General features: G+C 47.2%; 1 protein-coding gene across 5 annotated transcripts in view; it reads left to right on the plus strand.

Annotated features, from left to right (window-relative positions):
- Window positions 1-19,004, plus strand: part of LOC140410546 (V-type proton ATPase subunit C 1-A-like) — a 244,702-nt gene that overhangs the window by 19,351 nt on the left and 206,347 nt on the right. For all 5 annotated transcript variants that reach the window (XM_072498778.1, XM_072498776.1, XM_072498777.1 and 2 more), the window contains one exon: window positions 9,614-9,708. In XM_072498778.1, the coding sequence (XP_072354879.1) occupies window positions 9,614-9,708 (95 nt within the window). The remainder of the gene's footprint in view (window positions 1-9,613; window positions 9,709-19,004) is intronic.

Genomic DNA, 19,004 nt, shown 5'->3' on the forward strand with positions numbered 1-19,004 from the left:
TTAACAGTAAATTGTAGTTAAATGTTAAATGAAAACTCGACTAGATTTTAGAACGAGATTAACCCTTATAGGTAACACTTAAAATTCCCCCACTCACCAAGCTCCCATCCTCACACTGTCTCGGGTCTTAACTCGACCACATCTGGAGTATTGTGCACAGCTTTGGTCACCTTATTCAAGAAAGTCTATGATTGTATTAGAAGTAGTTCAGAAGTAGTTCAGAAAAGGTTCACTTGATTGATTCTTGGGATGAAGGGGTTGTCTTATGAGGAGGTGGAGCATGTTGAGCCGATACCCATTAGAGTTCAGGGCCGGGATTCACCCCTACCCGGCGGGGCGGGGGGTCCCAGCGGGATGGAGTGGCGTGAACCACTCCGGCGTTGGGCCGCCCCAAAGGTGGGGATTTCTTCGCACCTTTAGGGGCCAAGCCCTCACCTTGAGCGGCTAGGCCCGCGCCGGAGTGGTTGGCACACCGCCGGCCGGCGGGAAAGGTATTTGGCGCCACGCCAGCCGGGGCCAAAAGGACTTCGCCGGCCGGCGGAAGTCCGCGCATGCGCGGGAGCCTCAGGGGCTGCTGACATCATCCCCGCGCATGCGCAGGGAGGGGGGTGTTTCTTACGCATCGGCCATGGTGAAGGCTGTGGCCGAGGCGGAGGGAAAAGAGTGCCCCCACGACACAGGCCCGCCCGCGGATCAGTGGGCCCCGATCGTGGGCCAGGCCACCATGGGGGAACCCCCTGGGGCCAGATCGCCCCGCGCCACCCCCAGGACCCCGGAGCCCGCCCGCGCCGCGTAGTCCCGCCAGTAAGAGAGGTGGGTTGATTCTCGCCGGCGGGACAGGTATTCCAGCAGCGGGACTTCGGCCCATCGCGGGCCGGAGAATCGCCGGGGGGGGTGGCCCGCCGACTGGCGCGGCGCGATTCCCGCCCCGGCCGAATATCCTGGTGGGGGGTCGGAGAATCCCGCCCCAGAAGAGTGAAAGGTGATCTTATTGAAACACTTGACAAGGGTGAATGTTGAGAGGATGTTTCCCTTTCTGGGACTAATGCTGGGGGACACGGTTTAAAAATTAGAGGTCTCCCATTTAAGATTGAGATGAGAAAGAATTTTTCTCTCAGAGGGTCATTAGCTGATGGAATTCTCTTCGCACAGAGCATTGGAGGCTGGGACATTGGATATGGTTGAGTTTGGTAGATTTTTGATTAACAAGGAAGTCAGAGGTTATGTGGGACAGGCAGGAATATGGAGTTGAGGCTACAATCAGTTTGCGTGCAATGTTCAGCAGTGCATTATACAGTACTCTGTCTGATTTACCAGCAATAGTCACAATGCCTTTGTCCTGTGCTAGCCCTCAATACATCTCTCTTCCACCCAAACCACTGAGGCTGCTGGCACAACTGACTCATGGCTTCTGTCAGGAACCCAGGCTCAGATTCTGAGCAGCGCTATGGTCAGTCACTGCTCATTGGATTTCTGACAGAACAAATGATTGGTCTTCTGAGGCAGAAACTTCTGGCTGGACAATCTGAGAGGTTGGGGAGGGGACCGGGGTTGCATTCTAACCCCAACAGAATCTCCAGATTGGTGTCTGCTCTATCTTTCATATTTGCCATGCAAAGGGGCCAGCCCTTTCAGCCACTTGTGGAAGAGGAAGTGCAGGAGGAGGAAGATGAGAATGCTGATAAAGAGCTGAGGCCACCAATCCTGGCAGCAGATTTGTGGAAGCAATTAATTGAGCAGAGCTTCACTTGAATAATTCCTCTGCTCTTCTCCAACAGCCCTTACTCTCATGTTACCAAGATCCTCACACTCAACACTTGAATACCCTCAAGTCTGAGCTCTCTTTGAAGCTGTCAGAGCTGCCACTGGGTGTTCCTGTGGGCTCCATTTGCAGTAATCATCGCCTGGGCCTCCAATCAGTATCCTTTGAGCAAGCCTCGGCTGTGAACTCTCCCTCTGGCTGCTTCCTGAGCCACTCTAACTCATGATCTTACTTCTGTACTCTTGTGCAGGGTGAATCGCCCATTGCAGACCCCCAGGAGCTAATATTTGAAAGTACGTGTGGTGCTAATCTCAGAGCTGGTGCTTGTTAGGTTGAGGTTAAGTGATCCTTCATGTTCTGGGGGGCTGTCTTTCTCAGTCTCTGCTCCAACTGGGTCCATTTCGGCTGCGGGATCTGAAAAGGAAGACCGCAACAAAAGTCAGCACTTGAGTCAAGGGTAAACGAGATAGGTGATTATTGCCTGTTCAAAAAGCAACACTTTGTTGTGTTATGCTTCTTCATGTAGCATAAGCTGCTTCCTTGATGTATGCTCTGACAAAGGAAGGTTCAGACTTGGAGATAGGTTTAACACATTTATTGAACAGTTAACAATTCTCCTACTTGAGTTCGACTCTCCTGCTAATCTTGCTATAGTAACTCAGTCTAACTAACCAGTGGTGTATTTACATTAACCCCTTGTGTATTTACAGTGATGCATATCACCACACACTTTATCATGTATTGTGTGTGAGAATGAGATTTCAGTGCAAAACGGAAGATGGTCAAAAACCCTCGCCATTCGCACAAGGCAATGCACCTGTGGGAAGCCTTGTGTGCTTCATATGAAGACCCAGGGATGTGGGGGAATGAAGTGGATTCCACTTCTTGTATGTTCAGTTTGTGTACAATATTCGGCAGTTCTGTGCCTGGTTTCTTAGCAACAGTCATGGTATCTTTGTCCTGGGCTAGTCGTGAAGCACCACTCACCGACAATGTCCCTAGCTTTGTGTTCCGGTTGAACAGTGCATTCCCTTGCCCATATCTTGTACTTTCCTGCTCCGTTTCGTTGCATACTTTAATTCTTCCTATACTATTACAGCTAAAATTACATACGAATGTAAAAATCTTACATCTATTCATTTCTTGAATGATTTTGGTTTACAAATATTTTTCTCAGTAATCATAGTAGGACATAAAAATATGTGAATACCAAACAATGGGCAGCACGGTAGCATTGTGGATTGCACAATTGCTTCACAGCTCCAGGGTTCCAGGTTCGATTCCGGCTTGGGTCACTGTCTGTGTGGAGTCTGCACGTTCTCCCCGTATGTGCGTGGGTTTCCTCCGGGTGCTCCGGTTTCCTCCCACAGTCCAAAGATGTGCAGGTTAGGTGGATTGGCGATGATAAATTGCCCTTAGTGTCCAAAATTGCCCTTAGTGTTAGGTGGGGTTACTGGGTTATGGGGATATGGTGGAGGTGTTGACCTTGGGTAGGGTGCTCTTTCCAAGAGCCGGTGCAGACTCGATGGGCCGAATGGCCTCCTTCTGCACTGTAAATTCTATGATAAACACAAACATATGAGGAACTGAAGTAATGTTTATTTATACAGTTATTTACTGCCACTGGTAAAGCTTAGGAGAATTACTAAAGTTCATCCAATTCTGAATCACCTCTGTTCTTGAGCATAAACATTGGATTTTGATTTTTCTTCCCGGAATGACAATCTGGACACATGGACACAGTGATCAGGTTACGATGGATTAGATCAATAAGAGCCACATAGCTTGGTCACGTTGTCCATGTGTTCAGGAAAACTTCAATCTTTGAAGCAAAACAAAATTTACTGTGAACATTTGAACAGCATTTATTTCAATGCAAGAGGTCGAACGGGTAAGGCAGATTAATTCAAGGCATGGCATCTGGAACCTTTACAAAATTTGTTAGGCAAGCTAACTAGCGTTTCTGTGACTGTCGATCGGTGCCATTAACATAGTTAGAGTTGTGAAGATACTTCAGTCCTCTTTTAGCTGTGAAATGTGAGAGTTTGTGTATGAGTACCTTAGTAATGCTAAATACAAATTTTTAACAAAATAAATTGAACGATGAATATTATAATTATGCTGCATTGCAACGTGTCAGTCACACAGTACTACCAATCAGTATTGTTGTGGCAGACAATGATGGAATGAACTGACATTTAATATTCAAAGGCTTTGAACTTTTTCTTACAAGCTTGTCATTTTACAGTTATGTTCCTGAACGTATCTAATCAAACAATTCTGAAACAGATTTATAATAATAATCTTTACTCATGTCACAAGTAGGCTTACATTACCACTGCAATTACGTTACTGTGAAAATCCCCTGGTTGCCACACACCGGCGCTTGTTCGGGTACACTGAGGGATAATTCAGAATGTCCAACCAAACAATCACGTCTTTCGGGACTTGTGGGAGGAAACCGGAGCACCGGGAGGAAAGCCATGTGGACAAAGGGAGAACGTGCAGACTCCGCACAGTGACCCAAGCCGGGAATCGAACCATGGTCCCTGGCGCTGTGAAGTAACAGTGCTAACCACTATGTTACCGTGTCGCCTCAATTTCTTTCAGTCTCCTTTTCCATTATTAATGATAAAAAATATACATTAAAGAATTGTGTTCTGCTGATGTGACATCAAAAATAATCCAGATGTATTTTGGAGTTATCGCCCCCTCACTTCCCCCATCCCTTGGCGTTTATTAGTTAGAAATAGGGATCGGTATTCATAATGATCTAGTTGGATTTTGAGTGAATAGTAAAAAAGAAATAGAACTGGCCAGACCACCCAGCATCTACTTAGGCTCCCAAAATGACAACGACATACCCAGCAACGTCGATCCTGAAAAGTCCTCCTTATTAACATATGGGGACCATTTCTCTCTAATCACAGAATCACAGAATCCCTATAGTGCAGAAGGAGGCCATTTTGCCCATCGAATCTACACCGACCCTTTGAAAGAACACCCTATATGGGCCCACTCCCCGCCCTATCCCTGCAACCCCATAACCCCACCCAACCTTTGGACACAAAGGGGCAATTTAGATGGCCAATTCACCTAACCTGTACATCTTTGGCCTGTGGGAGGAAACAGAAGCACCCGGAGGAAACCCTCGCAGCCACGGGGAGAACGTACAAACTCCACACAGCCACCCGAGGTGGGAATTGAACCCGGGTCGCTGGCGCTGTGAGGCGCCACCCCAATAAGCCAAGGGATGGGAACTGAGGGGGTAATGATTCAAAGATGCATTTGGATTATTTTTACTGTCACTTTATCCGAATACAATCCTTTAATTTGTATTTTTGTCATTAATAATGGAAAAGAAATGTGAAAAAATACTCCTAAATGCAATAAAATTTGGAGACCTGCCCCAAAGGCTAGTCGAGAAATAGTCTGATATAGTCAGACTCACTGAATTAGCCATTGTCCCAGACACCATCCCTGAATGTGTCCTACCTCAGTGAAGGACAGACCCACCAGAGGTGGTGACACAGTGTTGTTCAGTGATCAGGGAGTTGCCCTGCAGACCTCATGAAGTCTCATGGTATCAGGTCAAACATGGGAAAGGAAACCTCCAGCTGATAGCCACGTACCACCCTCATCAGCTAATGAAGCAGTACTCTTCCATGTTGAACACCTCCGGAAGAAGCACCGAGGGTGACAAGAGCACAAAATGTACTCTGGATGGGAGACTTCAATTTCTATCACCAAGAGGGGCTCAGTAGCACCACCACTGGCTGAGTCCTGAAGGACTTACATGTGAGACTGAGTCTGGGACAGGTGGTGAGGGAACCAGCAAGAGGGAAAAACCTACTCGGCCTTGTTCTACCAATCTACCTGTTTCAGGTGCACCTGTCTATTAGAGTATTTGTAGGAGGGTGCACTGCAAAGTCATTGTGGAGATGAAGTACCATCAAACTTGGTTTTATAATGCTATTGTGAAGCACCTTGGAATGTTTCATTCATTTAAAAGCAATATATAAATATCAGTTTTTGTTGTGCACATTGAGGATACCTTTGATCATGTTGTGTGGCACAACCGTACTAAATGGGATAGATTCAGAACCTGTCTAACAACTTAAAACTGGCCATCCATGAGACGTTGTGGGTGGCAAAATTGTATTCAGTCTCAATCTGTAGCCTGGTGGCCTGGCATATCCCTCACTTTACCATTATCATCAAGCCAGTGGATCAACCCTGGTTCAATGAAGACTGCAAAGGCTATGGGCCTCAACAACATTCCAGCAGTAGTGCTAAAAACCTATGTGCCAGAACTAGCTGCACCTCTAGCCAAGCTGTCCCGGTACAGCTAAAATACTGGCATGTACCTGATTATGTTAAAAATTGCCCAGGTGTGTCCTACCATAGAAACATAGAATGATCACAACACAAAAGGATGCCATTTGGCCAGTTATATCTGTGCTGGCCCTCTTGAGGGAGAAATTCATCTAATGCCACTCCTCTGCCTTTTCTCCACATAGCCCTGTATTTTTCTCTTTTCAGATAATAATCATATTCCCTTTTGAAAACCTCATTTGACCCTGACTCCAACACACTCTCAAGCAGTGTAATCCAGATCCTAACTACCAACTGCATGAAAAAGGTTTTCCTAATGTCACCATTGCATCTTTTGTCAATTATCTTAAATCTGTACCCTCTGGTTCTGGATCCTACCAGGATGGGAACAGTTTTTCCCCATCTACTCTGGCCAGATTCCTCATGCCTTTGAACACCTCTATCACATTTCCTTGTAACTTTCTCTCCAAGCAGAACAGTCCTAACCTCGCCAATCTATCTAAATATTAGAAGTTCTGCATCCTTGGAATCAATTTCAGGAATCTTACCTGCTCACTCTCTAATATCTTTCCTCAAGCATGGTACCCAGAACTGATCGCAATGTTTTAGACAGGTTTAACATAATTTCCTTGCATTCATGCCCTGTGTCCTACTGATAAAGCCAGGGATGCCATATGCTTTACTGACTGTGCTCTCAAGCTGTCCTTTCATTTTCAGGAGGTCCATCTTCTTTCTTCAATAGTGGGTCAGTGGTGGCAGCACGGTGGCACAGTGGTTAGCACTGCTGCCTCACAATGCCGAGGTCCCAGGTTCGATCCCGGCTCTGGGTCACTGTCCGTGTGGAGTTTGCACATTCTCCCTGTGTTTGCGTGGGTTTCGCCCAAACAACCCAAAGATGTGCAGGGTAGGTGGATTGGCCATGATAAATTGCCCCTTAATTGGAAAAAATGAATTGGGTACTCTAAATTTAAAAAACAATAGCGGGTCAGTGATGTTGGACACCTTTTCAATATGGTGCCCGGACAGGACAGCACACTACACACTAGCAGGCCTGCCCTGCCACGGAATACGGTGAAAAACACCCAGTTGCATAATTAATGAGGTTGGGGCTGGAAGATTTGGGCAAGGATTCTCCCATCCCGCGGCACAGTGTCCACGCCGTCGTAAACGCCGTCGCATTTTACGACGGCGTGAACGGGCCGCTGCCAGGAGTAATTCTGGCCTCTACAGGGGGCCAGCATGGCGCTGAAGCGGTTCGTGCTGCTCCAGCTGCCGACCCCGGCGCGAACTGTGCGCCGCGGATCCATGCATGCGCAGTGGCGCCGGCGCCAATGCGGACATATGCAATGGCGCCGGGGCCAACGCGTGCATGCGCAGTGGCCTCCTTCAACACACCGGCCCCGACGCAACATGGCGCAGGGCTACAGGGGCAGGTGCGTAGTAAAGGAGGCCATCAGCCAGAGAGGCTGGCCCGCCGATCGGTGGGCCCCGATCGCGTGCCAGGTCACATCGGAGGTCCTCTCCCCCGGGTCAGACACCTCTCCCACCCCCCCACAGGCCCCACCCGATCCTTCAACGCCGAGGTCCCGCCGGCTCAGAGCAGGTTAGAAAGGCGCTGGTGGGACTCGTTTTTTTTCCTTCGGCCGCTCGGTCCATCCAGGCTGGAGAATCAACGGGCCGGCTGAATTGAGCGGCCCGCGGCCAGCGCCGCGCCAACCACACCGGCGTCGGGGTGGCGTCGCGCAATCCGCGCAGCCCGCCTGCGATTCTCCGACCCGGCGCGGGGTCGGAGAATCCCGCCCTTGGTGTGTTTTCTGGACGGCCTTCACGTTCCCGCCCCGCTACGGGACTGAGTCCCAGAATGGAAGAATTCCGTCCAATGTACCTATACAAGATGTACTGCAGCAACTCACCAAGCCTCCTTCAAAATCACCTTCTGAAACTGCAACCTCTACCGACTAAAGGACAAAGGTAGCAGATGCATGCAAGCACCACCTCCTGCAAATTCCCTCTAAGCTGCACACCTTCTTGACTTGGAACTATGTTGTGTAAGGGTCCTTCCTGTTTATATCCTTATTTCCCCTTTTTTAAATTTTGCTGTTATTATTCTTCATCCATGGATGATTAATGGACATGTATTTTTAAGGCAAATAACAGAATTCAGAAGTTACAGGAAAGAACATTTCTGCTAGTCTCTGCTGGTTTAAACAGAAGCTCCAGATTTGTTGGCACCAGAGAGAGAGAGAGATGGGGTGGGGCTCAGTTCGATTCATTGACTGGGTTCCAATGAATTTGCCAAATGCCGTATTCTGCCCGGTAACAGATGGTGATTGGATTCTGTCCCAGTGAATGGTTTTCAGAGTCCCAAGGAATTTCCGATTTGATCCTGGCAGCACAGAGACAAGAACCTGCTATCTCTCTCCAGAAAGCCTGTGAGAGCTGTATTTCTGAACTTGCAGAGAACCTGAATTAATACATTTATAGAGAAGACCAGTACAGGCTGCAAACACAGGCTGTGAAGGAAGGTGTGCTTAAAAAAAACACCATCTGAAACAAAGACTCTCTTCCCTTTCACTTATGATTTTTACCCATTTCCACCCCTCATGTTTGTCTGTCTTGTGTGTCTGTGTGTGTGTATGTGTGTGTAGAGGGTGTGGGGCAAGTTAAGGTGGGAATTAGATAATAGTTAACCAGTTGTATTTGCTGCATATTTCATTATAGTTCTTGTTATAAATGAAAAGTAATTATGTTTACATTTACAAACCTGGTGATTGTAATTATTGGCTAAAGACTTGGGTATTTTTCAAAGAATTATTGGTTAATTCATTTGTGTTGTGACTCCGGGTTATGTGGGGCTGGAATTAACCGCAGACTAGCCCAGGGTGTGGTAACAACTACTTTTCCTTCACTGTCACAGGATCAAAATCCTGGAACTTCCTTGCAAAGAACATTGTGGGTGTACCTACACCACACATGACTGCAGTATTTCAAGATGGTGGCTTACCACCACCTTCTCAAGAGCATTTGTGGAGGGCACCAAATACTGGTGCCCGTATCCCATGAAATAAGTTAAAAGAGGTTTTGCCACAAGAGTAATGCTGGTAAACCAGTTGGGACTTGGGGAGGAGGAACAGGACTTTTTGCAGCCAGAAACTTTTTCCCACTTGACTTTCACTATCGCTGCAATTTATAGTGGTGGGAAGCAGAATCAAAACTAGTGCTCATTATCGCTAGCTTCTGGGAACCCATAAAATGGTTTTCTTTTGCATTGCGACATTTATAAAAGTACCAATTGTTTGCTGTGATAAATGAAATTAATCAGGGCAAGTAAGCAGGCCACACTTCACATTGTAGCTTATTATTAATCCATTAGCATAAAATATTTTAATTTTTGCACTTAATACTTTACCTGTGATTTTGCAGTATTTGATGTAGCACTGTGGTAGCGTTTGATTTGTTACATATGGATCAAGGAATATCAAGTGCACAACTAATTCTATCTTCCTTTATTTTTAGTTGACCTTCATAGATACGTGACACACTTTCAATGGGACATGGCTAAATATCCTATAAAACAGTCACTACAAAATATAACAGAAGTTATTGCTAAGGTGAGATTTGGTATTCATGAAAAAAATTGTCATCTAAACTTTAATAAATTAAGTCTGTATCTATAACAATATATTCATTTATTTTATATATTAGAAAAATCTTGCCTCTGTCCCCTTTATAACTCTTGATTCTTGATGCCGTGATTTTTTTTGTGATGCTTTGCTATCAACATTTATAATGTCAACAAAGTGGGCGGTAAAGTTGAACTTTGACATGGGAGTAAACAGCTGTTTGTAAGCCCATTTTATGCCCTTCTCGATTTTCCTCTCCATTGACTTCAGTGGAAGGAAATCAGGCAGGATGTGAAATGGGTGGCTATTTCCACGACTATTTGTTTTGTGCTGTCCTAGTTGAATTTTACCCCCAATTTGTGAACTTTTGTAATTGAAATGAATATGCTAGCAATTTCTATCATGATTTAACTGATGACTCCAGCCAATGGGTGACACTATGGTGTCGTTCCCGGATTTCCTCCGTGTCTTAGTCAAAGTGGCACCGGAACCAATTCAGAAATCCTGTCCCCCATTTTGGCACCCATTATTTTTTCTGGGGTGGGGGGGCAAATTTCCAGGATGGATTTCGCACATCTACGGTCCACAAGCGGGAGTGGCACATTTGAAGTGCAGTAACCTGGGATAGATCCCAAACCGGCCCCGACAACTTGTCTACCTTAATGCAATTTAGGGTACTCAACACTTCCTCCTTCGATTGTTCACACACCTGTCCCTGACCTCAACATCCGTCATGTCCTTCTCCCTGGTGAATACTGATACAAAGTACTCATTAAGGATTTCACCCACTTCTTGTGGTTCCACGCATAACTTCCCTCCATTGCCCTTGAGTGGGCCTATTCTTTCTCTTGCTACCCTCTTGCTCCTAATATATGCATAAAAAGCCTTGGGATTCTCCTTGACCATGTTTGCTAAGGACATTTCATGGCCCCTTTTAGCCCTCCTTATTCCAAGTAAGTTTCTTCCTGCTTTCAGTGTCATCCTCAAGGGCTTTGTCAGTTTTTAGATACCTAGACCTATCATATGCTTCCTTTTGCCTTTCGACTAAGCTTACAATTTCTCTGGTCATCCATGGTTCCCAAATCCTGCCATTTCTATCCTTCATTTTCGCGGGGACATACCTGTCCTGCCCTTTAATTGCCTCCCACATGTCAGACGTAGATTTGCCTTCAAATGGCTGCTCCCAATCCACATTCCCCAGTTCCTGTTGTTATGGGCCAGGGTTTAGAGAATCCCAAAGTGTATCATGGAGTTCACCTGACCCACAACTTTTAATAGATTGTGGTTATGGGGAGCACATGGGCCTACTTTATAGGTGTGATGCAACAGAGATCTACAGTACTTTTAAATTAAAACAATGTTTATTTATGAAACCAGTTAACACTTTATAAACCCACAGTAAACATCTTGACAACTATCAACACCAATAAATCCCGCAAAGAATATAGTACTCTATAAGTAACTCTTAATCTTTCCTTGCAACATCCATAAGACAAAAAGGAACCCTTTTTACAGAAAGACATTAGGTTTATCTTCTTTACTGAGAGAAGTTACCACTTTGAAATCACCAAATGAACATTCTTTACCTTGCAGAGATTAATACACATCTTGCTGTGACTGCAGCTTCTCCAAATCTAAAATGAAACTAAACACACCCTGTAGCAGACAGCCCAAAGTGAAAGTAAAAGCAGACAGACAGCCCAGCTCCACCCACCTCTGACATCATTAATAAACACCCATTTCATAAAGGTAGATCCACTACAGCTATTTTATAAATACCCATTTCTTAAAGGTACTCTCACATGACACTGTCGAATTTGGATGTAATTGGCCCTTGCCTAATTTTGTTTTTAGAAAATATTTCATTGAAGAATTTGTAATTTTCACAATTTAACATGTTGACATTTCTAAAGCAACTGCGCAGATCAATGCACAAAATACCCCCTAAAAGAACAACAAACAATAAACCATGTCCCCACTTCTCCCGCCCTGTCCCCAATTACCCGTATACTGAGTTCCCTGTCCTTATTTAACATTACCATGCCTCCTGTTTTCCCTCCTCCCCCCCTTTCCCTTTCCCCCCTTACTGCTGACGTTCAATTTTTGTTAATGAAATCGATGAACGGCTGCCAACTCCGGGCGAGTCCCTGTATTGATCCTCTCAGAACGAAGTTGATTTTCTCCAGAATGAGAAACTCTACCATATCGCTGACCCACACTCCTGACTTCGGGGGCTCCGAGTCCCTCCAGCTCAGCAAGATCCGTCTTCGGGGCACCAGGGAGGTGAAGGCCAGGATATCGGCCTCTCTCCCCACCATTGCCCCCGGATCCTCAGACGCCCCAAAAATTGCCAATTCTGGACTCGGAGTTACCCTACCTTCCAGGACTTCTGACAAATCCCTGCCAGAATTCCTTCAGTTTTGGACATGCCCAAAACATATGAACGTGGTTGGCCGGGCTACCCCCACAGCGTCCACATCTGTCCTCCACCTCTTCGAAGAACCTACGCATCCGGGCGACCGTTATGTGGGCCCTGTGGACTACCTTGAACTGAATCAAGCTAAGTCTAGCACAGGACGAGGATGCATTTACCTTTTCAAGGCTTTTTCCCACAGTTCAGTTTCCAGCTCCCCTCCTAGCTCCTCTTCACACTTCCTCTTCACCTCTCTAAAGGGGCCCCTTCCCACTCTAACAATTCTCTGTATATCTCCAAAACCTTCCACCTCCAACCCCTGTTTTTGACAGCACTTTATCCTGTAGTCTCCTCAGGGGGAGGCGAGGAAAGCTTGGGACCTGTTTCCGTACAAAGTCCCGCACTTGAAGATACCGAAACCCGTTCCCACCCAACAACTCAAATTCCTCATCTAGTGTCTCCAAGGTCGGAAAGCCCTCCTGGATGAATAGATCCTCAAACCTCTCAATCCCTGCCCGCTGCCATACCCATCCAGCCCCCCCCGGTGCAAACCGGTGATTGTCACAGATCCGTGACCACACTGATGCCCCCTGCAGCCTCATATGCTGCTTCCATTGCCCCCACACCCTCAGGGCTGCCACCACCACTGGACTTGTGGAGTACCGAGCCGGTGAGAACGGCAGGTCAGTAAAGCCTCCAGACTCGTACCGTTGCAGGATGCTGCCTCCATCCGCTCCCAGACCGACCCCTCCCCCACTACCCACTTCCTGACCATCGGTATGTTGGCAGCCCAGTAATAGTTAATAAAGCTTGGGAGAGCCAAGTCCCCTTCTCCATGGGTCGGTTCCAGGAGTGCCCTCTTTACTCTCAGGGTTTTACCCGCCCATATAAACCTTGATATAGCCGCATTCATACTTAAAAAAAAAAGCCTTTGGGACAAATATCGGGAGACATTGAAAGAAAAAGCAGTCTCGGAAGGACCGTCATCTTCACCGTCTGAACCCTCCCCGCCAGCGTCAGTGGGAGCATGTCCCATCTACGGAAATCCCTTCTCATTTGATCCACTGCTTTGCCCAAATTTAACTTGTGAAGCTGCCCCCAATCCTTGGCCACTTGAATCCCCAGATACCTAAAACTCCTCCCAACCACTTTGAAAGGTAGTTCCTTTAGTCTCCTTTCCTGCCCCCATGCCTGGATCACGAACATCTCGCTCTTTCCCATATTTAACTTATAGCCTGAAAATCGCCCAAGTTCTCCTAATACCTCCATGATTTTGGTTATCCCGCCCACCGGGTCCGTGACATAAAGCAGCAAATCGTCCGCATAATGAGAGACCCTGTGTTCCACCCCCCCCCCCCCCCCCCCCCTCACTATACCCGACAGGCATTCACTGCTCTCAGGGCCATTGCTAAGGGTTCTATGGTGAGGTACCCTCAATAATGATGCTTAGAGATTAAACTGTAAAGAAGGCTTTATTAGACTAATAACTATACTACAGCTAGAGACGAGAGCTGACTGTTACACAGACCATGAGGCAGCCCTTTATATATGGCTCCCAGATGGGCGGAGCCAGAGGCAGGGTCCCCAGGGTTCCAAGCCCGGTCTTAAAGGGGACATCACCTTACATGATGATAAGGCAGTAACCGTTCATCACATATGGCCAGGGCAAACAGTAATGGGGAGAGCGGGCATCCCTGCCTTGTCCCCCGACATAGACTAAAGCATTCCGACCAAACTCGGTTAGTTCTTACGTTTGCCACTGGGGCCTGGAACAATAACCGGATCCACTCCATAAATCCCTGCCCAACTCCAAGCCTGCCTAAAATATCCCATAGATACTTCCTCTCCACCTGGTTGAAAGCCTTCTTCGCATCCATGGCAACTACCACCTCAGCCTCGCGCCCTTCCACTGGCATCATAATTACATTAACAAGCCGTCTAATGTTGGATGTCAGGTGCCTGCCCTTTACAAACCCCCTCTGATCCTCCCCAATTATCTCCAGGACACAACCCTCTATTCGAGTGGCCAGGATCTTTGCCAATAATTTGGCATCCACATTCAAGAGGGAAATTGGCCTGTACGATCCACAGCTCTCCGGATCCTTGTCTCGCTTCAGGATGAGAGAAATTGATGCCTGTGATAACGTTGGGGGGGAGTACTCCCAGCTCCTTGAACTCGTTAAAAGCCTTAAACAGGAGCGGCCCCAGTAACCCAGAGAACCTCTTATAAAGTTCCACTGGGAATCCGTCAGGTCCCGGGGCTTTACCCGATTGCATCGCCGCCAGTCCATCTAACACCTCCCCAAGCCCAATTGGGCCCCCCAGAGCCTCCACCATCTCCTCATTTACCTTTGGAAACTCTAGCCTCCCCAGGAATTGATTCATGCCCTCCTCCCCAACCGGGGGTTCCAACTCGTATAGCTGGCTATAAAATTCCCGGAACACTTCATTCACCTCCGCCAGGTCCGTCACCATCTTCCCCCTCAAATCTTTTATTTTCCCTATTTCTCTCGCCGCCTCCTGTTTCCTCAGCTGATGCGCCAGCATCCTGCTAGCTTTCTCCCCATATTCATATATTGCCCCTCCTCTGACCCTCCTCCGCCTTACCTGTGGAAAGGAGCCCAAACTCCATTTGAAGTCTCTGACGCTCCTTCAGGAGCTCCTCATTTGGAGACTCTGAATATCTTCTGTCCACCTGTAAGACTTCTCCTACCAACCTGTTCAGCTCCGACAACTCAGTTTTATCCCTGTGGGCTCGAATCGAAATACATTCCTCTCTAATAACCGCTTTCAGTGCCTCCCAGACCACCCCAGCTGCAGTCTCTCCCGTGTCATTGATCTTTATGTACCCCCAAATGGCCTCTCTCACTCGCTCACAGATCTCCTCATCCGCCAACAGCCCTGTATCTAGTCTCCACTGTGGGCGCTGGGGCATTCCCGTGCCTGCCCATAGGTCTACCCAGTGTGGTGCGTGATCTGAAACCACAATTGCTGAGTACTCCGTGTCCTCAACCCTGCTAACAGTGTTTTATCTGGCATGAAGAAATCTATCCTGGAGTAAACCGTATGTACATGGGAGTAGAATGAATATTCCCTGCTCCTTAGTCTCTCAAATCTCCACGGATCTACCCCTCCCATGCGCTCCATGAATCCCTGCAGTTCCTTTACCATTGCTGATAGTTTCCACGACCTAGCACTCGACCGGTCCAATCTCGGGTCCAGGACTGTATTAAAGTCACCTCCCATAATCAGCCGGTGAGAGTCAAGGTCTGGGATCTTGCCCAGCACCTTCCTGATAAACGTGACATCATCCCAGTTTGGGGCATATATATTCACCAGCACCACTGCCATTCCCTCTAGCTTCCCGCTAACCATAACAAATATACCTCCCGGGTCTGCCTCTATCCTCCCCACCTCGAATGACACCCTTTTGTAAATCAGGATAGCCAACCCCCTTGTTTTAAAGTCCAGTCCTGAATGAAACACTTGCCCATCCCATCCCTTCTTTAATCTAATTTGGTCTCCCAGCTTCAGGTGTGTCTCCTGTAACATAGCCACGTCCGCTTTTAACTGTCTCAGGTGTGCGAACACACAGGCTCTCTTAACCGGCCTGTTCAGTCCACGAACATTCCACGTAACCAGTCTGGTTGAGGGGGCCCTTGCCCCCCCTCCCCTGTCGATCAGCCATGACCTTTCCTAGCCCGTGTTCCGCACCTCACTTGATCCGCCCCTCGGCGGCGACCACCATCTGATCTCAATCACCAGTCTCCTAACTGTCCCTTACTCGTCAGCAGTCCCCCCCTCCCTCCCCACTTCATCTTTCCTCAGCTCTCCCCCCATTTTGCTTCCATGGACCAGTTGTCCAGCTAGCCCAGCAGCTCCCATCCTCTGGCATCAAACAACCTGCCATCTGCCAGATTCTATCTCCCCGAATCATAACACAAGCACTCAACACAATAACAACAGCCCCCAAAAGCAAACAAACCATCCCCCAATGGGCAGGCAACAAGGCCAACCCCTCCCCGTTTAACCGATTCTCATCAGTCCCATCACCTTCAAACAGAATCACACACAATAGAAGAAGCTTTAAGCAGCTTGAGCAAAATCATGCATGCAAGAATCAACCATCTTTCTTACAGAAAAGAAAACCTCCCGTTGCAACTTAAAAGTTTTTTCTCTGTAATTCAGTACATAAAGCAATAAGTCAAAATCAAATTACACATGAAACAAAATCCTTTTCTTTCCGAACATCGCGACTTAACTCACAGAATTAGAAAGACTGAAATTTTAAACAACATAAAACAAAACACAGAACTATTTTTCTCTACCCCCCACTTTATCCTTTCCCCCAACCTCAGTCCACCACAGTTTGAATTTAAAAGTCCTGAAGCCAGATTATTCTGGGCTTTTCACAGTAACTTCATTGCAGTGTTAATGTGAGCCTACTTGTGACAATAAAGATTATTATTATTATTGTCTTTCATAAAATTAGCCACCTCTTCCGGATTGTTAAAGTACAGCTGCCGGTTTTCGTAGGTCACCCAAAGACACGCCGGGTATAACAGTCCAAATTGAATGTCTTTCACAAACAGGGCCACCTTAACTTTGTGGAAACTTGCTCTCCTCTTTGCAAGTTCTGGTCCCCAGTCTTGGTATACCAGGATCTCTGATTCTTCCCACATGTACCGTTTCGTCTGTCTGGCCCACTTCATGATACGCTCCTTGTCGAGGAATCGATGCAGCCTCACCACCATGGCCCTCGGTGGCTCACAACACTGGGGCTTACATACGAGCACCCTATGCGCCCGGACCACCTTCAGCGGCTTGTCAAACACATCGTCCCCGACCATCTCCTGCAACATCTGCCCCACATACGTACCCGCATCTGATCCCTCCTTTCCCTCTGGCAGCCCGACGATTCGGATATTTTGTCTGCGAGACCGGTTCTCTAAGTCTTCCACCTTATCCAGCAGTTGTTTGTGGCTGTCCTGTAGTATGCTAATTTCCAAAGCCATCGCAGTGGACTCCTCCTCTTGTTCAGTCGCCTGCTCCTGCAACTTTTGAATTTCCTGTCCCTGGGTCATCATTTTGTCCTCCACCCGGTCAACCACCTTCTTAAATCGAGGCTATCACCTGGGTCGTGTCTTCTGCACACTCCTTATGATGCCGGGCAAACTTCTCATCCAGGTACTCGATCTTCGATCCATTGCTCCATTGACCAGTGAACTGGCGTGGACACGCTTTGTCTCGTTACCATTGTGCTCGGTGGCCTCTGAGCCTTGCTTTCACTCATCTTTTGGTTTCTTCTTTTTCAACTCTTATTTGGACACGATTCCATAAATTGAGGGTCACCTCCTTTTCCTCTTCCTTCAATCAACTTATGTTGAGAAATTTCCTGAAAAATCCGGCTTAAAAACCATTTAAAAAACCACTAAGGCAACAGCTGCTGAATGTGCGACCGTTCACTCCATGGCCGCCACCGGAAGTTGGCCCTTGCCTAATTAAGCACCCTCACCCGTGGGCCACCCATGTCCTTATCCATGACTACCCATAATCCTATGGAATTATGGTTACTAAGCCCAAAATGCTCCCCTACTGAGACATCAATCACCTGGCCTGGCTCATTCCCCAATACCAAGTCTAGTATGGCCCCCTCGCTGGTTGGATTGTCAACATACTGTATCAAAATGTTCCCCTGGACACATCTAACAAATTGCTCTAAATCCGAGGACCTGGCCGTGCAGGATTCCCAGTCAGTATGGGGAAGTTAAAGTCACCTATCACAACTACCCTGCTTTTTTCACACCTTTTCAGTATCTGACTACACAACTGCTCCTCTGTCTCCTGCGGACTGTTGGGAGGTCTCTACTACACTCCCAACATTGTGATTTCACCCTTCCTGAGCTCCACCCATAATGCCTCACTACAAGATTCCTCCAATGTGTCTTCCCTCAACACAGCTGTGGTCTGCTCCCTAATTAGCAATGCAACTCTCCCAACTCTTTTGTTTCCCCTTCTGTTCCGTCTAAAACAATGATATCCTGGAATGTTAAGCTGCCAATCCTGTCCCTCCTTTAACCATGACTCCATAATTGCAATTACATCATAGTTCCATGCAGTAATCCAGGCTCTCCATACATCTGTCTTACCTGTTATACTTCTTGCTACAGTCCCGCTGAGCCCTGCGGCTTCCCTCTGTCTGCTCTTACTCTGCGCTACGTTTATCTTAGTCCTGTCGTGTTATGTACTCTGGGATAACACAGGCTGCAAATGGATGCAGCTTTAACCAAAAGATACTCCAGACCTTGAAGTTAGTTCAATCTGATTTATTGACCCAATAGCACAGTTCTCTATGAGTTCGACTCTCTGCTAACCTAAGTGTGGTTACTCTGTCTGACTGAACCAGACTAGCTCTTAGCCACGTGCTGGAGGTGTGATACTGTACATACACCCTGACTCACTCTGTAAATGTTCATCAGTGGAAAGAGGTGGAGTGTGAGTGCCTCGGGCCTTTTATAGTGAGATACCACCCCTGAGTGTCCCTCCTGCTCATTGGTCATGTCCTGTTCTCTGTGTTCATTAGCTGCCTGTCTGTGCCTGTCTGTATATCATTATCTGCATGTCTGCATATTATGACATCTTCCCTTTTTAAAAATGTTTTGTTGGCATATGGGAACGTACTTACATGTGGTGGCATATATTAACATATTTACAAGCGGTGGCATATGTGAACGTATTTACATGTGAAGACAGCTGTCTAATGTGAGAAAACAGAGCATAGCAAACAAAACAAATGTTCATAAGTCCAGTCTCTGGGGCTTGCGTCTGATCCTTGTTGACCGCCGGAGAGGTGGTGGTGGGGACGATGGCG

Source organism: Scyliorhinus torazame, chromosome 4 (assembly GCF_047496885.1).
Source record: "Scyliorhinus torazame isolate Kashiwa2021f chromosome 4, sScyTor2.1, whole genome shotgun sequence".
In the NCBI taxonomy this organism is placed as follows: domain Eukaryota; kingdom Metazoa; phylum Chordata; class Chondrichthyes; order Carcharhiniformes; family Scyliorhinidae; genus Scyliorhinus; species Scyliorhinus torazame.